Below are 26,375 nucleotides of genomic sequence, written 5' to 3' on the forward strand. Positions count from 1 at the left end.
TACAATCATACAATGTAATAAGATTCAGGTCGCATGTGGGAAAAGATCGAAAAAAATTAAAGGATAAAAAGAAAAAGAAATAAAGGCGAGGCGCCCGTATAGGAAGAGGACATCTTTAAAGTGGCAAGTCATTTGTGATTGGCTGTAACTGATAACTTATTGGGATGGATGGATTATGGTTGGTATGGATAATGAGAATCGCTTCAGCTAGACTCGAAAAGGTTTGTATGTATCTTGTATCTGCGTATCTAGTACATTGTAGGGAAAGTCGTCTTGTGCAAATCGCTCTGGAGAAGAGTCTATTATGTCCGGGTGTTCTAATTGTCTACTTGGTACGGAGGATGTTGAATTGTGCGCTTGAATGTGAAAAAGAAAGCGATCCTCCGTTCGCGCGGACATGACAAATTAATACTCATTGGCTGGAGGAGGTCGATGGATGAGAAGAGGTGAGAGGGTAGACGTCGATTGCCATGAATGTCGAAAATATGTACGAGAGTATAAAATAGAGGTAGCTAGAGACGTGTGATGTATATCCTATGTAAAGAGTGATAAGAGAATGGAATGAAGAGCGTCAACGCTTGAATCACATCAGTATACAGGCGGAGATAGTATATTCAGCCCGTGGAAAGAAAGGATTGTCGATGAGATTGAGCTCGTGCTTGTATACGACCACTTCCTCCTAACCAGTCAACGTCCCATATGGAGAAATCTCTCCAGCTGCACAATGCGTGCGATGTGCATAATGCAGTGAGCCCAAGTGAGTCAATTTCCATCTATCATTCTTGTCCTATGAGAATCTTCTGTCCGACGGGCAATACAGTATCCTGTAATATGGACAAGGGGTCCAAGTTTCAAGTGTCCTTTCGTGGATTTGGAGCAGATTCGATACAAGGCCATTCCCAGGTTTCCCAGGTCGTGCAATATAAATCGAGCACAGTGCATTGCTAGGTCATTCTGGTGACGACGAAACCAGCGTATCATAGAGGAGAAAACAAGTGTAGACTCGAACTTCCCCCCTTTTGATAAGAACGATAAAGGCAAAGCGAGAAAAGTGGTTGGGGAAAGCGTCTCGTAAAAAGTAACAATCAAAACAAGCGCACGCAGGTGGCTACTGCATTCTTTTTATATGCTTCACTCGTCAAAAAAGAAAAGAGGTGGCAGCCATACACAATCTTGCTTTCTAAGTTTGCCTTCAAAATTCTTCTAGTTGAGTTTAGCACGGCGATTCTAAGTTCTAACGTCTCCGAGGATACATAACCTCCACGGTTCGCAAGTCAATTGGTACTTGGAATTGACTGGACCTAACTCTAAAGTGGCCGGACTCTTCCAATGACCTCAACATCGAATGAAAGCACGATAGTCACGTGACATGTCTTAAATATCACAATTGCAGAGGGGTGAAGTTTCTTACCAAAGAGATTCGCACGATTGGGAATACCTACACATTCGCACAACTCGATCTTACTTACGAAAATGCTTGTCATGACACACCAAGTCCCTGATCTTTGAATGAATGCCAACAAATCAGTCCCCACTAAAAGGGGTTTTGGGAAAATGCAGGGGTCAATATTCCATATCCGAGATGTAAACAATCCAATTGCTTTCTCGTGTTTTTATCAAGAGTCTCACGTCCGGAGCATCGCATGAGTTTACCTATCAACGAACGACAAGATGTCCAGCTACTTTTCTCGGATGACCTCATATCATCCATATCATCCTGTCGATATCAATCTTTCTGGGAAGTATGTGGAAAATAGTTTCAGTCCATCCATCCTCATTGTCACCTTTGGAACAACGTGGGCTTTGGTCCTCGGCGCAACACTTTTTGCGGTGAGGAGATTTTATCCTAGACTCAGTATAAAGGATCAAGGTCTCGTTCTATGGTTTATCTTGAGTAAGCTTAGCATGCGATTCTATTTTCTCTTCAATGAAGCCTAACATTTGAATAGCGGGGTCAATTCACATCTTTTTTGAAGGATACTTTGTCTACAATCATGCTCGAATGGCAAGCAGGACAGATTTCTTTGGTCAACTGTGGAAGGAATATGCTTTATCCGACTCGAGATATATGTCCTCGGATTCATTTCTGTTGACCATAGAGACATGGACCGTTGTGCGTGTGCCAGTATCCGAATGCTGAATGTATAGTATGCTAACGATATTGGCAGATACTCTGGGGACCGCTATCTTACCTTACAGCCGTATACATCACCCAAAATTCACAATTTCGACACACCGTACAAGCACTTGTTTCAACCGGGGAACTTTATGGAAATCTGCTGTACCTTGGAACTAGTCTACTTGATGAGTACACCACTGGCAAACGATACTATCGACCGGAACCATTATACTTTTGGGTATACTTTGTATTGATGAACTCAATATGGTTGTTTGTTCCTGGCTGTAAGTACTAATCGCAATATCGACTCCATCCTCGCTAACAATTCATGTTCAGTTGCCCTCTTCGACAGTGTTATGGCTTCCGCAAGATCCTTTGAGTATTCGGATCCACCTTATGCAGCAAAACGGCCCAGAAAAGCCAAAGATGATGGGGGTAAAAAGGAAAAGGAATATCGCAAAGTTCCTGCCTCTCAAGAATCCGATACACGGTCGAGAAGGGGAAAGGCTAAATCATATAACGACGATTATTCGGGCTAGATTTGATGGATGACAATATTGGCCGCTGATACGTTGGAACGATGTTCCGCTAGTTGAGCACATATACCTCGACACAATAGTTGTTGGATATGATCTATCATGCATCATGCAGTTGTAGATCAAAAAGTTTCGGGGTTGGGGAGGGTGGAAATATTTGGACTGGATTCAGCAAACGCCGCTATGAACTTATGATACCCTTTATGATTAACGAGTACATATCTGGAAATGGGATTTGGGATTGCCCGAATTAAATCACATTCAAGTGCCAATCACACACACTTCGTTCAGGGACTTTACTCGAGAAATGTTACATTAACGATGAGCATTCTATTTTAGACATCGACTTTATATTTAGAACAAAGTGCCAGGTAAATCAGTATATGTATTTGAGCAACTAAGAGTGTTTCGGATGACAACAAGTCTTCTAAGGGCCGTCAAAAATGGTTCTAGAAATTCCAGAGATTACATTGTACCGTCTTGGAGTGCCATCAATGTCTTCAATCTCAATTTCCATCTCCAACCCCCAATTTCCTATGGGCCGAACTACCGATACGCTTCTCGTAGATTTAATCAAAGCTAAATTAAGCTTACTTGTGTTCCGACCAGAGATGAGATGTGATTGGTTGACACTTTCATACTTTATGAAACGGAATTGTGTTTCCGGATGTGAAAAGATATGTTGCATTTGAGCGTTTCCAAGGTGTGAGTGAGAGTGAAGTGAAGTGATGCCATTGTGAAGGGAATGGAGGGAATAATTTCAGCTGATGCAGGTACCATCTGGTTGATATATGAATGGAAAGACTCTTACGTAACCACCCCCTCGCTCCCTGAGTCTCTGTTCCAGAAGGATTTGGGGAATGCAGAAATAAGATTGTGTGAGGAATTGGAATGTCTTTAGCTAGGGAGGAAGCGTAGGATGCTGGTCACCCTGGGGAAAAGGGATCCCGAGGTTCATGAATGAATATCTTTCGGATATGGATACCTCGATAGAGGCAGAGCATCCATGCCAATGAATTTAGATGATAGGTAGAGGGGTCCTTTAATGAGGTTATTTCATGTGAGCGTGGGTAGGATAGATAGACAGATGCTAGATAGATGCTACTGCGTGTGTGTACCTAGGTACGGATAAAGTTTAATCTTGTTGTTCGGCAAGATTTCTAGACGGGGAAATTGACATAGAACAGATTGTCACGAGAGGATAGAATGTTGAGCTGAGGGTGGAAACTTGATTGATATCAGAACAATCAATCTACCAAAGATTCATGATTCAAGCCCTCCCAGAAGATAGCACGCGATCCGATGGATCGCATACCGGTAGATGAGATTGAGTCAATGTATATATAAAAATATCTTGTGAGGGAGTCGATTCAGTCGAGTGGGAGTACCTGAATCGCGAAAGCCTTGATAATCAGGTACTTTTTTTATCAATTCATGACTACTACTACCAGTACCGTCGGGTCGAGCAAGACATCCAAAACATTTCAAGGTTGAATGAAACCTTTGGAGAGGAGCAACTTCATCAATTGCCCAACCGCTCATTCAAATTCGGATTCAATTGTGAAATTGGCTATTGATTCACAAGTTCATAACTCCTTCACACCAAATTCATCATATTCTCTCATCTCAATCCTCTCCGAATCTTCGCATTGTCTTTCCCTTCCCCCCCCCCCCTCAAAACAAGCAACGGTCAAGTCATTCAAAAATTAATATATCTTCACCATTCATTTTATTGGCACTCCGAAAGAAAACTACAGTACTATCCGCTCATTAATGTAAAATCGGTTCCTTCCTGCTGCTTGAATAACTACTTTACCTGAATTTACTTTACTTTACTTTACTTTACTTCACTCTACTTCACTCTACTTCATTACCTCCCCGTACCTAGCACACATCTTGTAGTACCTCTCTCATCAAGTTGTACCACAATTCTATCCTATACCATTCTACTACGTAACTTATTTCTCAGAAACACAACAGCCTTCACAACCTCCTCGTCCTCCGCCGCCGCCTCCTCCTTCTTCCTCGAAAAAGTTGCACCCATTCAGTCGCTCGATTTTACCTTCATCACAATATTCTATTACGAAGACCAATTGATTTTCTATTTTTGATTCGGCTCCCTCTCCCATCTACACCGCCGACTTTTCCCCCCCAAAATCATCCCACCTACCTACCGACCGACCTACATACCCAGTATTTACTACTTGCCCAGGTGTCCTTCGATATCTTTCTTCACGCGAAACAAATAACTCAGTCCTTATCGAAACACACGAGCAGGACTCATTCAACACACATACTTGGTGATCTAGACTTCCTCTTCTTCAGATATAAGATAAATCACAATTTGGAATATTCGGGGATCAAAAAGGGGGAAAAAAAGAAAAAAGGTCGCGAGATTAACATTTTTTGGCTTCTTCTTAATTCAATCGATGGTTATTGTTTCATGTTCTGCAGGCTGAATGTTCCTTGAACTTTGAGTCGCCAACACATGCGGAGGTCAATTGAGTGGAACCCTTGCGACTCGACAACGTCAGAATTTCAAGCAACTCTCCATAGAGAAGATACGAACCATACGAGATTCAATCAATCTGCAAGGCCGAAGACGAATTATCTATCATCAACGATTTCCATTTCAATCATTCACCCTGGCCACCGCGACTCGAAGTACTCGGTTTAAGCATTACTTCCAAATTACAATATAATAGGGGGCTCGAACAAGGTCTGGAGATAGTTGTGGGTAATAAACGTTGATCATCAAATAATGGGTCCTCAATCAGAGGCAGGCCCCTATGCCGAAGGCGAAAATTATGATCCTTCACATTCCGATGATGGGGGAAGACTTACAACTGAGAGGGATATCACAATGCAAGATCAACATCTACCGAGGCCTAATGGCCCAGATAGGAGGATGAATGCATCTCCGGCAAACAGTGTGAGTGGTAGAGAAGGTCCTATGAGAGAGGGGAGTCGCAGACCAAGCAATGAGCGCACACGATCACGAACGCGAACTGGGAGGACTGGCAGCGGATCTCTGAGATTGTGTAAAAAGTGCGGTGAACCTTTGACAGGTCAATTCGTACGTGCGCTTGGAGGTACATTCCATTTGGATTGTTTTAGATGTCGAGTAAGTCATTCCCATTTCGCCATCATCTTGACGACGTTCAATTTCTGACTTGGATCTTGTAGGATTGCGGTCAAATAGTCGCATCCAAGTTCTTTCCCGTAGATGAAGAAGATGGCGAAGGACAATACCCCCTCTGCGAAACTGATTACTTCCGGCGCTTAGATTTGATATGCCACCAATGTAATGGTGCACTACGAGGATCATATATCACCGCCCTCGAGCGCAAATACCATATCGATCATTTCACTTGTTCAGTATGTCCAACAGTGTTCGGCGCACAAGATAGTTACTACGAGCACGATGGACAAGTTTACTGCCACTACCATTATTCGACACGATTCGCGCAACGATGTAATGGATGCCAAACAGCAATCTTGAAACAATTCGTCGAGATATTTCGCAATGGTCAAAATCAACATTGGCATCCTGAATGTTATATGATCCACAAATTCTGGAATGTTAGGTTGGCATCCCCGCAGGATGTACAAGAAATTCAACAGGAATCTGAAGATACGACGAATGAGGAAGGTCGAAATAATGTGCGATTAGAAGAGGAAAGAATGGAAGAAAAGGTCTACAAGATCTGGAGTGTACTATCGACATTCGAAGAATCCTCCGCGGCTTGTATATCCGACATGCTTCTGCACGTTAGTAACGGTGCATATATGGATGGTGTGATGGTGGCAAAGAAGTTCATATGGCACGTTGATATCCTATTTTGTTCTGCAGATAAATTGGATGGCATAATGACGAGAGATGGTTCAAAGGGTTAGTATTTCAATAATCTACGTCCTCACTGCTTTTACTGATCTTGTTAGGGCTATCATATTCGCGCGAAGCAAAACTATTATGCAAGAAAATCGTAGCATTCTTCTCACTCCTGTCCAAAACTCAGGAGACAGGAGTTCGAAAACTTGGCGTCACACAAGAACTTCTTGCCTTGGTTACTGGTTTGGCTCACTACCTAAAATTATTGATTCGCATCTGTCTTCAAGGCGCATTAAAGGTCGAACGAGATCAAAAGGATCCAGAAGGCCTTCACCAATTCCTCGATGACTTGGGCGATATGGATGCGATCAAGAATGATGACAGATCGTTAGAAGCTACCACGGGAACACCTGGACTTTCAGCTCCTAATTCGGATTCATGCATCAAATGTCAAAAGCCAATCGAGGATGAATGTGCTCGCTTCGAAGAAAGGAGATGCCATTTAGCATGCCTGCAATGCTCGAATTGTGAGCGAGATCTTGCTCAGAACCTCGAGGACATCAGGTTTGATGATGTAGAACAACGGGTATACTGTAGTAATTGTCAAAGTCAGTCTTCGGACGTGGTATCAGGATTCGTGCGAGTGACGAGGTTACAACAGTATGTCTTCCTTCTGAGAGTTGCTTTAGCTCGATTACTGGAAATATTACGTACCAAAGGTACTCTGCCACATACTTCGGATGACCCCAACCTTAATGGTTACAACTCGAGTGAGGGGCACAAAGTACCCTCGGATGACGACCCTCCTATGTTGAGGTCCGAAGCTCGTTCGAAATCATTCGGTGGTCCAGTTGATGAAAACCCACGTGAATCATCCTACGAAAATACCTTGAATGACGTAAGGCGACTACGAAGTACTCGGATGGACAAACATCTGTCTTCTACCATTAAAAAAGCGAGAACTTCGCGTATTATGGATGGTGTCGATAGTAAGAGGCCAGGTTCTGCAGGTGCTGATGGATCGAATTCGAGAAACAACGAGTTTCAAGTAGTTGAAGACCGTGACGGTAACGGCGAATCGAGAACTGAATTAATGTTCGGTCATCAAGACGCTCTTACCCTGGACGATATTCCTAGAATTGTAGCTGCTGAACAAGCAAAGGAACAAAGACCAAACGCATATAAGCATGCCCGTCATGAGCTTTTTCGAACATCTATCACTGAACCTAAACTCATCAACGGTCACCAAAGGACTTTTTCTGCCGGTAATGACCTTGATGCACAAACACAACGTCAACAACAGAGAGTTGCTGGAAAGAAATATTTCTCGGAATTATCCGCTTTGGAATATTTCATCGTACGTCATGTTGCAGTTATCGCCATGCAACCCATGCTGGATGGCCACTTTACTATGGAAGAACTACTTAACCTGATCGAGACTAGAAAACCCACTTTCTGGGGTAAGATGGGTAAAGCTTTCAAGAATGATGGCAAGAAGACAGCCGTCAAGAAGAAGGGCGTCTTCGGAATCCCACTTGATGTTATTGTCGAAAAGGATGGTGCCGAGTCGACAGATGGTGTTGGTCCTGGAGCTCTCAAGATACCTGCTCTCGTCGATGATGCAATTGCTGCGATGAGAAAGATGGATCTTTCAGTTGAGGGTGTCTTCAGAAAGAATGGTAACATCAGAAAACTCAATGAAACTGTCAAGGAAATCGATAGCGGAGGGTGTGATGCTGTAGATTTGAGTCGACAAAATGTCGTACAAGTCGCTGCTCTACTCAAGAAATATCTTCGAGATTTACCAGATCCTTTATTGACCTTCAAGCTCCACAATTTATTTATCGCTTCGCAAAAGATTGCCGATGAAGATAAGAGGCGTCGAGTATTACATCTCACATGTTGTTTGCTTCCAAAGGTACACAGGGACTGTTTGGAAATTCTCTGTTCCTTCTTCAACTGGGTTGCATCTTTCCATCAAGTTGATGAAGAATCTGGATCAAAGATGGATACTCATAATCTTGCCACTGTCATCGCACCGAATATCATATACACGAATGCTAAATCTCCTGTCGATGATAACTTCCTTGCAATCGAGGTCGTTCACACACTCATTGAGTGTAACGAGCAAATGTGTGAAGTAAGTTTTCTCCTTCTATGTTCATTCCTTCTATCACTAACAACATAAAAAGGTACCAGAAGATCTTCAATCAATACTGAATGACCCCGTCCTCTTCAATAACACATCCGATATCACAACCAAAGAAATTCTTAAACGCTATGGCGATATCAGTGCTTCCGGTGGCGTAAGACACACGGTCGAAACAACTGAAGCGACAGGTCACAGAGATGGGAATGGAAGACCGTTAGCTCCAGTGGTCACGAGAGTTGATGTTGATCCGGCGAATAATGCTTGGCAGAAGGAAAGTTCTGTAAGACACGTGCAGGATGCGCAAGTTGGCGGGCAAGGGAATCAGAACATGAACCCGAATCGAGAGTGGCAGGGTGGTGAAGGGGCAGAGTTACAACATCCACCACAGATTTATAGAGAGGAAAGGACTAGGACGCCGGATTTGGGGAATGGTAATGGACATGGACATGGTGGGGAGAGGAGTGGGGATAGGGAAAGGGGGGATAGGAGGGAATATAGAAATTCTAATGGTGGGTGGGGACCAGGGAGACCGCCGCAGAATGGAGGGGTAGGAGTTACGGGAGCGGGATGAGCAAAGGGATAGAGATGAACAAGATGGGAGATGAGGAGACGTGAAGTTAAATGGGAAGAAAAGAGCATATGTGGAGGATCAATCATCTTATTGGGATAAAAAATAACATATCTTGATTAGAGATAAAGTTTCGTGCTTTTGATGGACGGGACTTTGGGAAAAAGTGAAGAGAGAAAACTGGGAAGTGGATTAGTGGATTAAGTGGATATTAGGGATGAAAGGAGGGTGGATGTAGATGAATTACATCCATCACTTCTTTGATTACCTAGATAATAATGAATGAGATATTTATGTTATATTTATATCTTACTTTTTGTGTGTGTGTTTAGTTATAATGTAATCTATATATATATTCTATATTGGCCTTTAAACTTTAAATGTTAAATTGGATTTGGATTTTTAAATATCACAGATACTTATCTTTACTTTGGGGGTAGAAAATAGGATAGAGGAGAGGAGAGGAGAAGAAAGGAGAAAAGAAGAGAAGAGAAAAGAAGAGAAGAGAAGAGAAGAAGATGAGTAAGTGAGTGAGTGAGTGAGTGAGTAGGTAATTATCGATATCTTCATTTCTATTCTTATTCTTGTTATTGCTCTTCTTCTTCTTCTTCTTCTTCTTCTTCTTTATATAACGTAATGTAATGTCATGTACACCGTGGATGTAATGTAATGTAATAAATATAATATATAACCCTCTTCGTTTGCTATTCTCTGTCCTTCACGTCTTTATCTAGTCATTCTGTATTTTTCATTCTGTATTTTTCATTCTCCTTATTCTTCCTCTTTCTCTTTCTTTTCCTGATCCGCGGATTTTGATTTTGATTTTGATTTTGATTTTGATTTTGATTTTGATTTTGATTTTGATTTTGATTTTGATTTTGATTTTGATTTTGATTTTGATTTTGATTTTGATTTTGATTTGGGTTTTGATTTGGGTTTCTGGGCTGGGGGGATTGTATCTGTATCGCTGTTCTTGGTTTTGGGTTTAGTCTTGAGTTTGGTTTTGGTTTTGGTTTTGGTTTTCGGGGCGGGGCGGTTGGGTGGTGGGTTTATGAGATTTGTTGGTTCTTCTTCTTCTTCTCCTTCTCCTTCTCCTCCGCACGAATACTCTCCAATACACTCTCCATAGACTGCCCCGGACGAAAAACCACCATTCGCGTAATTACTAATTTACCTTTTTTCTCCCCCTCCCCTTTTCCTTCTTCTCCTTCTTTCTCTCCTTCCAATCCTTCAACCTGTTCAGAATTTCTAGATGCTTCTCTTTTCGAGGGTCTGCATATCCAGGGTTTGGATGTCGAGGGTCTGGACATCGAGGGCTCGCTATATGGTCCTGCTAAAATTGGTTCTGCTTCTTCTTTTGGGGGGTGAGGATGGGTGGGGTGTTTTTCTTTCGGCGATGCGGAGATGGGATTTTCGACGGGTTCTGTGAGAGGAGAGGATTGGGTTAGTGTATATTCTTTTTTTATTATGTATGTATATGTATATATATATATCCCCACGGGATATTTAAACCATATCAGAAAACAAAAGGAGAGAAAACATACCAGAAGACAAAGGACACGCGAACGTAATCGCATCCCTCAGGGTCCAATAATAGGGATCTAACACATCGGAAGTCGGAGTGAGCGAGGACCCGTCTTTCGACTGTTCTTTCATAAGACTGATTTTGCGTTGCAGAAATAACAAAATGGCGAGTGCTCGATAACCCGTATGACTTGATTTCTGTGGAAGTGCGAGTTCAGAGATCCATTGCAGTGTTCGCGCGTGGCGATGGATACGTTCTGGGGATGGGGAAGAGGGGGGAAAATCGGAGGAGATGATGGGAGTGGTGGGCTGGGTGGGAGTTTGTTCTAGGGATGGGGAAGCGAGGGGAAAGGGGGCTGAGAGGAGATTGGAAGTGATGGGAGTTTGTTCTTCCTTTTCCTTTCTTTTTTTCATGCGACGGTTTGTGCGGCGCAGACGTTCAGAGATGGTCCTTGATTGAAAACGTAATTCTTGTATAGGTGAGAGTTTATCGACCAATTTGAATGTTAGCACGCCGTGCTCGATGTGTTCTGCGGGTGGAGAAGAGGGAGGATGGGAGGCGGAGGGGAGATTGGGGGAGATGGTGGGGGGACGGGAGTTTGTTCTCTCTCTCCTTCTTTTCCTTTTCCTTTTCCTTTTTCTATGTTACTTTCTGGAATGATAGAATCTTTGAGAAGAAAGTCGTCAAGAGATGACGACATGCTAGAGGTAATATGGCGGATAACGCTGATTTGCTCGAGGATTTGATCTATCTTTGAGATTGTGCCGCTCATACCATTCGCGACTGTGGCTCCAGTAGTATCGGCAAAAGCATCAAAGGGGTCTTCTTGTTCGTTTTCCCCTACAAAAGTAGATGGGGGGTTGTCCCCTGTAGAGAGCTCACAAGTGGAGGTGGAATCATCGAGATAGGCTATGGGAGTACCTGGAATTGGTGTAAGAATGGCGCGGAAATGAGTGTTGAGTTGATCGAGTTTTGAGATCAAGTTGGTTATATCGTTCATGTTGAAGGTGGATGTGACATCAGGAGTATCGGTAGGGGTGATGTCGGTTGGGTCTTCTTTTGGGGGCGCGCTGGATGAGCTGTTGAGTTGATCTGGGTTTGGGATTGCGTTTTTTGTATCCGGTTTGATGGCGATTCCAGAGTCGGCCCTAAGGATGCCCATCTTTCTTCCTGCAGACTTTTTTGAGGGAGGTATTGAATGCATCGAATGACCATAGGATGGTGAAACCTGGACAGTAGAGGGACTGTGAGACGTCATGATAGAGGAATATGAAGGAGGAATGCTGGGATTATTCATTCTGCTGAATGTTGAGATATTGGTAATGTCACAACGATGTATAGAAAGTTGGAATGAAATATGATAAAAAGTATTCTTGCGAAAGTGTTCAAAAGATTTTTTTCTCCTAGGTAAACTAGCATTGAGTACTAATGAAAATTATCCCCTAAGAGATACAGAGATGACCAAATTTCCTCTAGCCAATAAAGATTGAATGAGGCTCAACTAGAAGTCGATCGACAATTACTAAAGCCAATGTAGTGAACGAGAGCTTGATCTCGTCAAATGATTTGCAGAAAGCCTGGTTTGTCAAGTGGTGATCGAGCCCGGGAAAGTCTAGAAGACGTTGAATCTTGGCCCAGTCAATCTGATAGAACCCCCCTAGCGGATTTAGCGACGGGACTAAGTCACTAGACTCTATGCCCACCCAGAGGCCACATTTCATTTTCCCAAAAACTCATCCAAAAAACTTGCATAGAAACGTCTACATATCAAAATAACAAGAGGAATTTGAATTGCATATACAGACGAGAATGGCCCTGGCCCTGCTTCTGTTTACAGAACAAAAAGAACTGTAAACAAAAGACAGATGACGCCAGGCGCCAAATGTTAGAGAGAAAACAAAGACATTGATAGAAATGCAACTTTCGAGGTCAGGGACATATCGGCAAAGATGATATCTTCATGACAGCGAAAAGCAAATAGGGAGTGATATAAGAAAAGATGATGTCAGAATGCTCAAGAAAGAAAGAAAGGAGAACGATCTGATATTGACCAATTACTGGACACCCGTATGACTTTTACATAGACATAAAACTGCAGTAAGAAAGGCACGGGACTGCTCAGACTTTGACAGACAATATGAAACAAAAGAGGAGCAGTCTTGAGCCATCGGAGGGCTTAAACGTCTATGGATGCGGGGACGAGTTCCTCATGGACTAAAGCAAAATAGTCTAGATCCGATCTTGAGAGGTATGTATCTCTTTAAGAATTTTATAGCCTATACCCTATATTTCATACCTCATGCCATATGACATAAGGCGCAATTCATTCTAGTAAATTTTAAGCCACCGCCATGATCCAAGGAAAGGAGTCGATTTGTCCTCTTTACCTTCAAATGACATGGAAGGACAGCTCTCAAGCTCGTAATTTCCAAGTATTGAAACCCTATCTCGAGTGAGCTGAAGCGGAGACCGATAAAGCATGGGAAGTGGTATTCAGGTAGTGGGTGGACGTGGAGCTCAAGGAAAAGTGGAAGACGGGCGAAGATGAGTTAAAGAAATATTGGAGAATCTTCGGAGGATAGAAAGGATCACACCGCTCGAGAGAGAAAAGGCTGTGAAATTAGAAGATCATGTGCTTGCGATGACCCCCGAGTACTCAAAGATGGGCGAGTATCAGTCAACAGTCTATCTTGTGAAGACGAGATGGGCTGCGATTTGAGGACTGTTGAGACCCTATTCAAGAAAGAAACAGAGCAGAAGGGGGCGAATAAGAGGAGTTCCAAATCTATGAATGGTATAAGCACTCATAGTGAAGGAAAAGAAGTAAGTTTCAGGGAGGAAGGTATGAAAGATAGAGTGAAGGGATTGATATAATAGATTGATGACGAACGGTTCATAATGCATTTGAATATAAGGGCATAAAGTTGGGGAATCAAATACATAGAAAGAATAAGCTTGGCAATATTTTGTTAGATATGATACTCTTCTCATACTCCGCGTCCCAGCCAAAAATGCCCTTGACTTCTACAAGTCCCACCAAACTCCATAACTGATGATATCAAACCCTTTTTTCACTCATCGTTCCATGTTGCAACCCTCTCAAATCTTCTTACTTCTCTTCTTTCCTCCAGCTGCCTTTTCTGCTCCAGAAGTCTCAACATCACCACTACTCTCCTTCAATAACGCTGCCCATTTGTCATCCATACTCAGATCTGCTTGGCCTTCTTGCTCAACCTTTTTCTCATCCTTAACTACTCTCTTTTGATCGACAGCTCCAATCACTGAGATATTACTCGCCAAAATCTCCTGAAATGGCTGCACAATGAAATGACCTTTTACATCAAACCATTCTCTGAAAGGTTTTCTCAAGGTTCTCTCCTCCTTTGGTTGTCCAGATCTACCTTTGGCCGCTTCATAAATCTTAAATGTTAAGTTATAGATTGGTTGATGCTTTTTAGTTTGAGTAGAGATTTCGAGGATGTGTTTCTTGTCTGGAGATGTGCCGATATATATAATTCCTTTCTCGACATAGAATAACCAGAATGTAAGGAAGGTATTGAGGATAAAGTAGATTCCAACTGCAATTGCTGTATAGGACTTTGTAGGCTCAAAACCATAGGTGTAGTCCCAGTAGAAACAGGCACCGCAGACTAAGACAGATGTATAACCAATTGCCAGACGAGCATCGGAGAGAGTATGTGACTGGGTGAATTTGAGGGAGTTTAGGTAGGTGGGGAGAGCATCGTCGGAGGTGTTTTTGAGATCTAGAATTGATTGTTAGTATTGTAATATTTGAACACTCCTGTAATTAGATGTATATACTGACCAGGGAGAGAATGCACAGATATCCTTTCTGAAGCCATGATTGTTTTCGTTCTTTTGCAGAATTACGTGGAGGGGAAAGCTGTTGTCGCAATGTACACAAAGAGACCGTGTCTTGATGAAGCTCTACTCGCAAGGGTCCGAGGTTAGCGTGAAAGCCACATTTGATGTCAGATTCAACCACAGACCTAGATAGAATTCAACTCGCGACAACCCCTCATACTTAATCTTCTCCAACAAAATTGATTAGGAAGATATTGCAAAGATGGCCCAGGTTCCTGTGCAGACGATCCATAGGGATCCTCAGTTATTGTGAGTAAATCGCCATTTTCCATGTTGGATTGAGCTGATGAACATGTAGCTACTGGATCTTGATACCTATTACCATTGTTATGGTATTTATTTCTTACCATTCTGATATTTGATCTGCCGCTCTAACTCATTATTCAGATCTTGACTGGTATCCTTCGTCACTATGCTACCGTTCTTATGGCCACTACTCCTAAAAAGCAAGAGCTTCCAGCTATTCGCGAACAACGATCCTTACTTCGAGGTATCAACCTTCGCAATAACGCTCATGTTCTCACTCCCGCCTCTTTCCAACCACGCAGAGATTGTATCGTACAAGCTTTTGAGGAAGGAAAGTTCTTGAAGGAGCCAGAGAAGAAGGGACAAGCAGCTCCAAATCCAATGACTGATCCAGCGGCTATGGAGGGAATGATGGGCATGATGAAGGGAAATATGTCTATGATGATCCCACAGACTTTAATTATGGGATGGATCAATGCCTTCTTTAGTGGATTCGTTATTAGTGAGTTGCTTGCTGGAAATATGAGTCGCTGGATGTACTAATATGAGACGTGTAGTCAAATTGCCATTTCCATTGACGATTAAGTTCAAGAGTATGTTGCAAGCTGGAGTAGCTACCAGAGATATGGATCCACAATGGATGTCTTCCATTTCGTGGTATGTTCTTTGTATCTTTGGATTACAATCTGTATTCAACTATCTATTGGGAAGCGATAATGGTATGTCAATCCTCTCTAAGTGTGATGATGAGAGGCAATACTAAGTAAACATAGCCGCAAGTCAAATGGCCCAACAAATGGGTCAAATGGGTCCAGGAGCAGGTGCACAAATGTTTGGACCAGGTGTAGACCCCGACAAGCAATTCCAAGGCGAGGCTGAAAATCTATCTGTCTTGGCTCACAAGAGTACATTAGAGGGGGTAGAACAGAGATTACTTGAGAGCGTGAGGGTGTAAATCAAATAGTTGGGCTAGAATCTTTGATTAGCAGAAGTGCTTCCTGTTGAAGTCAGCGGTCCTTCATCGCACACAATACATACAAGAGATACTATATAGCTCAAGTCAAGACATTCACACCTGCTGGGGACAGGAATTATGAAAAACGGGCGCGAGTTAATCCTCTCATGCTACTTCATGTCACTGATAAGTGGTTAATTATATAAATCTATCTTCAACATCCACAATTTCATTAATACGTCTTTACTTGAAAAATAGGCGGTAGGTTTCTATTATTTTCTGACGGTATATAAGGTCACATGAGTGACCCAGACGTTCCTTCCATCTTCGACTTCACTTTCCACTTTGAATTTAGAAGTCACGCCAGATCGTTACCCACACTATTGACCATGGGAGGTTTTCATATCTAATTTTCATCTCTTCCGTTTTCTATTCATCATCTATCACTCCATCTCTATTATCACTTATTCATCCATTATCGTCCAATCTACAAATTTCATCTCTCGAATATTTGTATGGTATTTTATCATTCAAATTATGCATCGTTCTGATTCATTGGATCTTCCCGATGATACAATGAATATGCCTCCACCAAGTAGAATTGGAAGCAGATCTGCTAGCAGAAATGCAACGCCGCCAGTTCTTAAATTATCTCGTCCTGCTGGAAATGGCTCAACTTTGCCAAACACACCCAGAGTGAGTGTTGATGATTTCATTCGATGGAATTAAAGCTGACATGAAGGTTTCAAGTTGACTCCAACTCGTAACAATTCTGTTTTTGGTGACGTTGAGAAGGTTTCCAAACCCGCAGATTCCATAGTAAGCATTGAGCTTTTTATTCAGTGCCTTCAAAGCTGACATTGAGCTTTCAGACTGTCAACACCAAACCTGTTGAACCAACTGAGGCCGTTGAGAATGGTTCTACTGCCAAGAGAAGAAGTAATGGGGTTGACATGCGCCCCTACAAAAAGACTCGTTTGCTTGCGTGAGTTTTCTCAAATCACAATTTATAACTTGTTATACATACTAACTTCCGACTGCAGATCATTTTCCGAAACTGTGAAATTGATTGTTGGACCCAAAGATGAAACCAAGACGTTTATTGTTCACAAGGATATTCTTCGTGCAGCAAGTCCCTTTTTTGAGGCTGGCTTCAAACCTGAGTGGCAAAAGGGAGGAGATGCCATCATGGAGCTACCCGAAGACGACCCAAGATATCTTGCGCCATTGGTCTATTGGATCTACAACAATGAAATTGTCTATCCGCATGATGGTATGGGAGTGCCAATGATAGGGCTTGCTGGTGTCTACCATTTGGCCGAAAAATATTTGATGCCACGACTCCAGAACGATCTCATTGATTCTTTGGTTTATGAAATCATCACCAACGACCATTTTTTCTTGCCATGCGATATAACTTCAATTTTCAAAAACTCCCCAGCAGCATCAAAGCTTCGTCTTTTTGTCGTCAACTCTACTTTGAAAAATTGGACTGTTGTTAAGCACATGGCCTGCAAGCCAGAGGATCTCTGCGCAGACTTCCTGTTTGAAGTGTTCATTGCTTTCGCTAAGGATCCGAGGGCAGGCTTGAGAAATACTTTCTTGGATTCCGAGAATCAGTATTGTGAGCTGTATCACATCCATGAGGCCGAAGAGGAAGGGAAGTGCAGATGTCTCAAACTCCCTGAGCACGTAGCGTCGGATTAACTTCATTGAGATGCGTGGACATTTGCTTGGGATTCTTAAAACATGTATTTCGCCAGATTAGCTATCTTTAACAATCACTACACTTCTTCGATTTTCTACGTGGCCATGAACCCACAATCCTTGCATTGTCAGCATAATTTCCTCCCTCAATGCATCAATGAAGATGTGATGATTGATCGCCAGACTTTATCTCTAATTGAAATGCCCGGTGAGTATCGTCAGATGTCCTACGAATAAATTTCAAGGCCTCGCAACTTCTTAACGCTCACTTGTCAAAACTTCTCTCTAAATCTAACAATTAAATGTTCCTTTAGACTTCAGAATGTCCTAGATGATTTAGCTCAAATTGGCAACTAAATGGCTCCTTCAGGTTGTTTCTCTATATTAGCTTCTTCTCTAGATCGCAAAGTAGATTAGGTATCATATTCGTGGCATGGGATCTTATCATTGAGCTTACTTCCACTCTACCATTGTATGTACTCAAGCGTGCAACCTTAAGCACTTCTATAGAATTGCTATGAGTTTTTTAAGATATCATTTTTGATTCTCGAAGGATACTATGAATGAGCTTATCATCCTGTTTGGCTAGGGCCTAGTTTCCTATCCTCGGTGACGGTATGTTTGCCTGTTCCTCCTTTTTTTTCCTGGAATCATTGCCTACGTTTAGTTATTATACGCAGTGCACTCGGGTGATGGGACAAGTAGGGACTATGTGGGTGGGAAACTCTGATTTTGAAGATGCTGATCGGATTAGCAACAGGGACTATGAGTCTTGAAAGTATTGAGGAAAAGTATCAGCCACTCGAAGATAGATGTAAGACGATTCTGTAAGACGGGATGTTCTACTGTGGTTTCTGTTGCGATCGCACGTTGATGACGAATGAAAAGTCCAAATTGAAGGCTGCAAAGTTTGAATTCGCCATTGATAGACGTAGAGAAATATGCACAATGAAAACAGTAGTTTTGGTGGAAGTTACAATGGTTAGCTTTTATGTAATCTGACATTTAATACTTGAGCACAACCAACCACTCTTCGCGGAGGACCCTTTTCCATGCCTAAACTCCAAACACCTGATATCTTGATATTACTGCACAGAGTAGCGATGAATCATGCCTTCTTTGACCTTTTCACAGGCTCATCATCACTAACAATATCCTCATCATCATCCCCACCCTCATCATCATCAGCTACGTCCCTGCTTCTCTTCAATCCCTTCATCTTTCTGGTTTGCAACTCCTTCAAGTCTTGTTTACCAAGATGGATTCTACCCATCTTGTCACCAACAATATCCGTGGTGATGTTCTTCTTTGGTCTCTCTGCACTTCCTCTTGCTCTTCTCATTGCCTCCTTCATTATGCTCTCATCGGCTTCCTTGACTCTGCCAACTCTGAAATCCATTCTTGGTCCCATCTCCTCAACCTCAACTCTTGGTAACTTCTGACCACTCTTCTTGGTCCTTATTAAGTATACTCGTAAATGAATCTTTGGTTTCTCCTCCTCTCCATCTACACTATCTCTGGCTGAGATGGAAACGATATATTGAAGACCTTCCACATCCACCTTATCTGCTGGCTCTCCCTTAAAGAAGTCGAGGAACATCGATTTCGCAAGTGTATATTCGTCGGAAACAGGACTCTCGAATGGAGTGCCCGAGAACAAAATCATAGGCTTTAATCCGACGGCGCATTTCTTGTTCTTGAATTGACTCAAAGTCCTGAACGAATCTGCATCAAGATTCAACTCTAACAAATCCAAAACCTTGTAATCGAACATTCTACAGAAAGTAATAGAATGTGGGCGTTTCTTGGATGAGGAACCGAAAACTAAGAGGGAAGCATCGTTCTTCTCGGAGAAAAATTCAAGGGAAGAAGGATCGTCGAATGGATGAATACTATTCTTCTTGGTGAATTTCTTTGCGAGAGGTAAATGAAGGGTATGAAGATCTGTGAGACAGTCTTGAGTAGGTTGCGAACATGTTGTATAACGGAGAAAGAGAGCGGTTTTTGGGTTCTCGACTGGCTTGGGTGCTTTTTTGGTGAGAGCGCGCTTGCTGCGAGCATTACGGGGTTTGCTAGCAGAATATGTTAACATAAAAAGTTCAATTGGGATTGGAAGGAGAATTGAAAGTACTTACATTTGACGCAACATGATGAATTGATATTATGTGGTATTGTGTGATTGTTTGAAGGGAATGAAGATATTAACAAATGCCTTCTTTACTTCTTCTCCAAGCTCGAACTTTTTTTTTGCGATCCGATAATAGATAAAGCACTAGCGCCGAAATTATTCCATGAGGCATCAATGCCTGAATGCCTGAATCTCACATGTTAACAATTCCACCCTGCGGACCTGAGCGGACGCTAAATGAATCCCAGTAAAGTATGGATGAAAGTCTGTGGGGTAGCGAATGGATATCCGAATTCATGTTCATCCCCATAAACATGCCGAGCTTCATTCCTGAGTTTACTTTTTGCTTCATTGACTTTATTTTTTTGACAACACGTCTGCGATTTAAGTATTCGATTGAATAGATACATATGAGGATACGGAGGTAATATTCGTCACTTCTTTCTTTCTCTTCTTTTAAGGAAATTGCTGGAATTGGAGAATTAAGTTACCGAGGTTCATTTTTGTGCCGGTAAGATGGAGGGAAGACTTGCTGTCATAAAGGTAAATATCTACTGTTCTCATCATAACTTTCGCAATATGCTGATGCAAAAATATAGACAGCACTTGAGAGCTTTATTCTCGATCCCAAAAATGCCGAATTTCTCGCTATTCTCAAAGCTGCTCGCAGCGGCGCTGTCTACGGTGCCAAAGTCAGATTTCCCCATGCATTGGTGTAGGTCCCCCCTTTTTATTTCGCCTTTACCGATTACTAGGCGCATAACTTACTGAATCCATATTCTAGCATGATGTTCCTATTCAGATCTGGTACTGTGCGCGAAAAGATAGGGCTGATACTCCGCGCAACACGAACACATGCGCAAAACCTCGCGAAATATGCTACGATATATAAGACTACGATGTTAGCACTCAAATACTCAGGGGGCAATAAGGGGAAGGAGGGAAATTGGGATACATTTTTAGCAGGACTATTAGGTGGGTATGTGGTATTTGGAAGGAGGTCAAAGAAGGGGCATGTCAGTAGTGTTAGCAAACAAATTGTGATATTTGGTATGTTTTTCTTTTCCAATCGATGCTCCAATAACCTACATTCGAAAGACATGCTAACGTATGGGCGCACAGTATTCGCACGAGTATGTTTGTCATTAGCACAATTAGCTGTTCTTCCTTCAGCAGGAATCATCCGAAATAAAGAGCTTGCAGATCGCATATCGAACGACGCATGGCCAGTATTTGCAGCACTGAGCTGGGGAAGTGTTATGTGGTTGTTCAGATGGTACCCAGAGACGGTGCAGAGTGGGTTGAGGAGTAGTATGGATTACATTTATGTGCAGAGCGATACTTGGGATAGTTTGAGGAACTTCATCATACATAATAAATAAGGGATTTTGGGAAGATGAATGGGCATATGTCTACAAACGAAGAATATACCGTTTAGCATGAAGGTCGAGGATGTCTAGGGAAACGTATAAGATAATAGTTATGGGAGCAAGCGAGCAGGTCATAGATTGGAGATTGTATGTTTGCATATTATACCATTAGTATTCACGGGACAAATACCTGGTGTAGAATTAGATTATCTCTTGGGTTATGGTCCTAATTTATTATATTAATCATATATTTGATGTTTTAGCTTTACAACATCGAGTTGGGGATTAGATTCAGCTCCTATATATCTTCAGCTTACTTTATTTATTCTTTCCGTTTCTCAGAGTAATTTATAATATTTCAGCCAATATCTCAAATCATCCTAACTTTCCAAAAATAGCACTTGTTGTAAAGAGGGTGAACAATTCATTGATTGCTTTACGGGAGCTTTACGGGATCATCAGAATTCAACATACTAGAATGTGTTCTTTGTTTCGCTCTTTGGAGAAATCGTCCTTTGTAACGAAAACATAATCGCGGTGTGAAGTCTATGGGATTCAAGATATCGTGAAACTCAAGAGGCTTTTACATAACGTAAGGAAGATCTTGGTAATCTTGAAGGAATTGGCACGATTACATGGATGATCTTTGGGTATGTACCCGATAAGTGTCGGACTCCACGTATTGGGGAAGCTGAACTAATAAGCCAGCCATCAACATATTGACAAAGGCGATTTCTAGAACCCTTCCTAATACTATCCTCAATAGATAAATTTTACAATTCAACCTTCTTTCTCCCTTTCAACTATTGGCCACTCTAGAATTTTTAAGATTATCCAAAAGCAATGTGCATCTCGAATTGATACATTTTTATATATGGTATTGGCGTAGCTCTGGACTCCAAGACCCACTGAAACTCTTGTACCCTCAGATATGGCTGGGCACCCTGAAGAAAACGCAAAGCTCCTGTCCACAGAGCAGGAGTCTGTCTCGCGAAATTCATCTGATTCTGTCGCCTCGACTGCTTCGACTACGAGTTTGGTCTTCGATCGGATCGGCGAACGTGTTGCTGCGAATGGGTCTGAAAAACCGACGATGGTGACACCCAAATTCCCTCCTCGAAGAGAGATGGCGTATGCGGATGATGAACATACGCAAATACATTTAGATGAGGAAGAGGAGAAGGATTATGATATGGAGGATGGCGCATTTCTTACAAATGGAGCAACGAATAAGTCAGTCGACAAGAAATTGAGAAGATTGATATGGATTATCGGGGGAGTGTTCATTGGAGCCTGGGTGCTGGCATTGTTTATATTCTTGGGGAAACAGGCATACAAACATTCATCGGAAAGTCCTCACGATCCACAGGCAACATCCTCGAGGGGGAGTGGGAAGAAGGTTACGATGGATCAGGTTATGGGAGGTCAATGGAGAGCGATGAAACACAGTATAAGTTGGATTGAAGGAGCCAACGGGGAGGATGGATTATTACTCGAACAAGGTTCTGTCGGAAAGGATTATTTGATTGTGGAAGATGTCAGAACACAAAGCCCTTCAGCTGTAGGGACTCTAGACACGATGACTTTGATGAAGAATGGATATTTCGAAGTTGCAGGGAGAAGCTTGACACCAAGCAAAGTGTACCCTAGCAAGGATTTGAAGAAAGTTTTGGTGGCAACAGATGTTCAATCAAACTGGAGACATTCCTTCTATGCGAAATATTGGATTTTCGATGTCGAATCTCAAACTGCGGAACCATTAGATCCTGTAGATTTAGATGGCCGAGTTCAATTGGCCAGCTGGAGTCCAAAGAGCGATGCCATTGTTTTCACTCGAGATAACAATATGTACCTTCGAAAACTAGCTTCACCAACTGTTGTCCAAATAACCGTGGATGGTGGTCCGGAATTCTTCTATGGTGTACCTGATTGGGTCTACGAAGAGGAGGTATTTGCTGGAGCCAGTGCAACTTGGTGGGACGACAGTGGCAATTATATTGCATTCCTTCGTACAAATGAATCAGAGGTACCTGAATACCCAGTTCAATACTTTGTATCAAGACCTAGTGGGAAAGATCCTTTACCAGGAGAAGAAAATTATCCCGAAGTCAGAGAAATCAAATACCCCAAAGCCGGTGCTCCAAACCCTACTGTCGATCTTTTGTTTTATGATATTTCCAAGGCAGAGGTATTTGAGGTCAAAATTGCCGGTGGCTTTGAGCCAAAGGATCTTTTGATTACAGAGGTAGTTTGGGCTGGGTCGACAGGTAAGGCTTTGATTCGCGAGACGAACAGAGAAAGTGACATCTTGCGAGTTGTTCTTGTTGATGTTGTGGCGCGAGAGGGAAAGACTGTACGATTCACAGACATTGCAAAACTCGATGGTGGATGGTTCGAAGTCTCTGAAGACACTCGTTATATTCCTGCGGATCCTGCAAATGGCCGCCCCCACGATGGATATATTGATACTATCATTCACGAGAATTATGATCATTTGGGATACTTCACGCCAATGGATAATCCTGAGCCTATTCTTCTTACCTCTGGAGACTGGGAAGTAGTAAAAGCGCCTTCTGCTGTTGATCTCAAGAACAATCTCGTCTATTTTGTGTCTACTAAAGAGTCACCAATTACAAGACAAGTATACAGCGTCAAACTAGATGGTACGGATATGAAAGCTATCACCGATACTTCGACGGAAGGTTATTATGGTGCTTCATTCTCTAAGGGTGCTGGATATGTACTCCTTAACTACAATGGCCCAAATATTCCATGGCAGAAAGTTATCAGCACTCCCAGTAACGATAACCAATACACACATGTCATCGAGGAGAACAAAGAACTAGCTGATATGGCAAAGAAACACGAATTGCCTATTCTAATCTACCAGACTGTCACAATCGACGGATTTGAATTGCAAGTCGTTGAACGTCGACCACCACACTTCAACCCAAAGAAGAAGTATCCAGTATTATTTTATCTTTACGGTGGTCCCGGATCTCAAACTGTTAGCAAGAGCTTTGGTGTTGACTTCGAATCATACATCGCCTCGAACCTCGGATACATTGTTGTGACTGTCGATGGCCGTGGAACTGGATTCATCGGACGAAAAGCCCGAACCATTATTCGTGGCAACATTGGTCACTATGAAGCACGCGATCAAATTGAAACTGCTAAAATTTGGGCCAGCAAAAAGTATGTCGACGAATCAAGAATGGCTATTTGGGGTTGGTCATATGGTGGTTTCATGACATTAAAGACCTTAGAAGAAGATGCTGGAGAAACATTTTCTTATGGTATGGCAGTTGCGCCTGTCACCGATTGGCGATTCTACGATTCTATCTATACGGAGCGATATATGCACACACCACAACATAACCCTAGCGGATATGATAATACTAGCATTAGCGATGTAAAATCACTCGCCAAAAACGTTCGATTTTTGATTATGCACGGTGTCGCAGATGACAATGTTCATATGCAAAACACGCTCACTTTGTTGGACAAACTCGACCTTGCTGGCGTGGAAAACTACGACGTACATGTTTTCCCAGACAGCGATCATTCTATCTACTTCCACAACGCGAACAGAATTGTCTATGATAGTAAGTAATTCCTATTAAATTTGATTTATTCATATTCTAACTAGTCGCAGAACTTAACAACTGGCTTATCAATGCATTCAATGGAGAATGGTTACGTACTGCAAACGCTGTACCTTTAGAAATTGACGCAGCAAAAGTTTGAGATATCAAGCGAACGAGGGAGTGAGTAATGAGATGAGATTATCATAGGAGCACGGCGTTCACAGCGGCTGGGAACCTTTGAACATAGACATGATATTATAGTTTCATTGGTGTTAAATTACTTTTTCATGAGAAATATTACATCTTTTATCTCTAGGGCCCGAGTCTATAATCTATTTATTCTTGGTGTTTTGTATGTTGTGATGATGGAAAATGGCAATGAGAAAGACGAAAAACAAACAAAGGAAGAATAAGGGTATTTTTCTTTGTAATAATTTTTTTTTACAATGCTTTACTCCAAGGCCCTACCTTTTTTCAATTTGTCTTAATAATGCCGCAAGAGAACTTGTAAACACCAAGACGAGTGGATGGGGAAAATGGTAGTGAGAGCCAGCTCACTAGAGATGCATCCCGCCCACACTCACGTCGTCAATCAAACATCAAACCGGAAAGAACCGAAAGATCGAAGACTCGGAAGCAATTTCAAGCTACGCTTGGGTCGTACGCTTTTGAATCCTACATCCTTGACATGTCGTGGCGGCAAATTTTCAGAGTGCGATGTCTGCTCGCACTGAACATCTCGTTGTTGCAATTCGCGCATTCGTTCGCTCTCGAGATTTTGACGCTTGCGTTCTTCTTGATGTTCTCGACTGCGTTGAGACATCTGGTCATTAGCCTCGTGTTGTTCGCGTGCTTGAACTTGTGGTTGAGTCGTGGAGACACGGACAGGTGTTGAGACGGAAGTTCGTCGCATGTCGTAATGGGCGGGAATTTGAGCGAAGGCTACGGGACTGAATGTCTCTGCCTGGGGTGATGGTCCTGGGAGGAGATATTCGGAACGGGTTGATGTGGCTGATGAGGGGGTGGATTCTGTGTCTTGGGTTTCGATGAAAGATGATATTTGAGGTGGGATTTGGAGTCTGAGTGGTGAAGATATGATGGAAGATTCCTCTTGAGCTTGGCTTCTTCGATGGTTTACTCCTGGGACCAAATGAGTGGCTATTCCCGACGGTGGAGAGTCTGCTTGAATTGCTGCAGCTTGTGGTGCTGGCGCAACACCAAGTCGTCTGGTTCTAGGGTTGTTGTTCCATGATAACGGAGGTGAAGTAAACTTTGATCTGTCTGGTCGTGATCTCTCAAGTCGTTGATTCACAGGTGAGGGCCTTTGCTTGATTCCAGCCATCAAGCATAACGGGAATCCGTTGCGTTGACTTGGCAAGTCTTGTCGATTCTTGACTTCTACACTGTGGCTTTGGGTGATGTGTTCGAAAAAGAGTTCCTCATCTTGAGTACGAGCCAAGCTTTCGGAGTCCCAGTTTGGAAGGATCCCGGTAGCAGGGTCCTGTGGTGCAGTGGGATGCCATTCGGGAATTTTCACGCACATTTCTTCGAGGATGTCTTGAGTGAGGACGCCGGTGGGATTCGATGGTTTGTTGCGGTTGTTGCATCGAATGCAGGGTTTCATGGCAGTGATTTGGGTTGTAATGGGAGTGTGGGCTGCGTCAGATCGGTTAGCGCACTTCTCGACTCGAGACGGAGCCGCAACCCTGGAGCAGGATGGGCAAAAGGTGAGGAATAAATGGCACATGTTGAAATAGTATTAAAA

At 42.6% G+C, this 26,375-nt stretch overlaps 10 protein-coding genes across 10 annotated transcripts; 6 read left to right on the top strand and 4 right to left on the bottom strand.

The window, feature by feature from the left end:
* Window positions 1–1,671: 1,671 nt before the first annotated feature.
* Window positions 1,672–2,658, top strand: Bfra_009330 (putative ebp domain-containing protein; the record flags this gene model as incomplete). Its single annotated transcript, XM_037339674.1, has 4 exons — window positions 1,672–1,894; window positions 1,950–2,113; window positions 2,169–2,403; window positions 2,456–2,658. 4 exons carry the CDS (start codon window positions 1,672–1,674, stop codon window positions 2,656–2,658), a joined length of 825 nt encoding a protein of 274 aa, XP_037189724.1.
* Window positions 2,659–5,416: 2,758 nt separating this feature from the next.
* Bfra_009331 (putative rho-type gtpase-activating protein 1 protein) lies at window positions 5,417–9,210 on the top strand (the record flags this gene model as incomplete). Its single annotated transcript, XM_037339675.1, has 4 exons — window positions 5,417–5,779; window positions 5,842–6,547; window positions 6,598–8,627; window positions 8,680–9,210. The coding sequence occupies 4 exons, from the start codon at window positions 5,417–5,419 to the stop codon at window positions 9,208–9,210; spliced, it is 3,630 nt and encodes a 1,209-aa protein (XP_037189725.1).
* Window positions 9,211–9,978: 768 nt separating this feature from the next.
* Window positions 9,979–12,029, bottom strand: Bfra_009332 (uncharacterized protein; the record flags this gene model as incomplete). Its single annotated transcript, XM_037339676.1, has 4 exons — window positions 9,979–10,197; window positions 10,374–10,630; window positions 10,752–11,182; window positions 11,245–12,029. 4 exons carry the CDS (start codon window positions 12,027–12,029, stop codon window positions 9,979–9,981), a joined length of 1,692 nt encoding a protein of 563 aa, XP_037189726.1.
* A 1,802-nt stretch (window positions 12,030–13,831) lies between these two features.
* On the bottom strand, window positions 13,832–14,595 carry Bfra_009333 (putative signal peptidase complex protein; the record flags this gene model as incomplete). The annotated part of the gene is made up of 2 exons (XM_037339677.1): window positions 13,832–14,496; window positions 14,559–14,595. The coding sequence occupies 2 exons, from the start codon at window positions 14,593–14,595 to the stop codon at window positions 13,832–13,834; spliced, it is 702 nt and encodes a 233-aa protein (XP_037189727.1).
* A 224-nt stretch (window positions 14,596–14,819) lies between these two features.
* On the top strand, window positions 14,820–15,818 carry Bfra_009334 (putative transmembrane protein 111 protein; the record flags this gene model as incomplete). Its single annotated transcript, XM_037339678.1, has 5 exons — window positions 14,820–14,866; window positions 14,916–14,949; window positions 15,005–15,365; window positions 15,421–15,582; window positions 15,637–15,818. 5 exons carry the CDS (start codon window positions 14,820–14,822, stop codon window positions 15,816–15,818), a joined length of 786 nt encoding a protein of 261 aa, XP_037189728.1.
* A 537-nt stretch (window positions 15,819–16,355) lies between these two features.
* On the top strand, window positions 16,356–17,525 carry Bfra_009335 (putative btb poz domain containing protein; the record flags this gene model as incomplete). Its single annotated transcript, XM_037339679.1, has 4 exons — window positions 16,356–16,514; window positions 16,569–16,637; window positions 16,691–16,803; window positions 16,862–17,525. 4 exons carry the CDS (start codon window positions 16,356–16,358, stop codon window positions 17,523–17,525), a joined length of 1,005 nt encoding a protein of 334 aa, XP_037189729.1.
* Window positions 17,526–18,633: 1,108 nt separating this feature from the next.
* On the bottom strand, window positions 18,634–19,674 carry Bfra_009336 (putative brix domain-containing protein; the record flags this gene model as incomplete). Its single annotated transcript, XM_037339680.1, has 2 exons — window positions 18,634–19,597; window positions 19,661–19,674. The coding sequence occupies 2 exons, from the start codon at window positions 19,672–19,674 to the stop codon at window positions 18,634–18,636; spliced, it is 978 nt and encodes a 325-aa protein (XP_037189730.1).
* Window positions 19,675–20,169: 495 nt separating this feature from the next.
* On the top strand, window positions 20,170–21,035 carry Bfra_009337 (putative peroxisomal membrane protein; the record flags this gene model as incomplete). The annotated part of the gene is made up of 4 exons (XM_037339681.1): window positions 20,170–20,196; window positions 20,253–20,368; window positions 20,438–20,703; window positions 20,776–21,035. 4 exons carry the CDS (start codon window positions 20,170–20,172, stop codon window positions 21,033–21,035), a joined length of 669 nt encoding a protein of 222 aa, XP_037189731.1.
* Window positions 21,036–21,954: 919 nt separating this feature from the next.
* Bfra_009338 (putative dipeptidyl aminopeptidase protein) lies at window positions 21,955–24,837 on the top strand (the record flags this gene model as incomplete). The annotated part of the gene is made up of 2 exons (XM_037339682.1): window positions 21,955–24,628; window positions 24,679–24,837. 2 exons carry the CDS (start codon window positions 21,955–21,957, stop codon window positions 24,768–24,770), a joined length of 2,766 nt encoding a protein of 921 aa, XP_037189732.1. The 3' UTR covers window positions 24,771–24,837.
* A 365-nt stretch (window positions 24,838–25,202) lies between these two features.
* On the bottom strand, window positions 25,203–26,357 carry Bfra_009339 (uncharacterized protein; the record flags this gene model as incomplete). Its single annotated transcript, XM_037339683.1, has 1 exon — window positions 25,203–26,357. The coding sequence occupies one exon, from the start codon at window positions 26,355–26,357 to the stop codon at window positions 25,203–25,205; it is 1,155 nt and encodes a 384-aa protein (XP_037189733.1).
* Between the last annotated feature and the right edge of the window lie 18 nt (window positions 26,358–26,375).

This window comes from Botrytis fragariae, assembly GCF_013461495.1.
Source record: "Botrytis fragariae strain BVB16 chromosome Unknown tig00000161, whole genome shotgun sequence".
NCBI classification, from domain to species: domain Eukaryota; kingdom Fungi; phylum Ascomycota; class Leotiomycetes; order Helotiales; family Sclerotiniaceae; genus Botrytis; species Botrytis fragariae.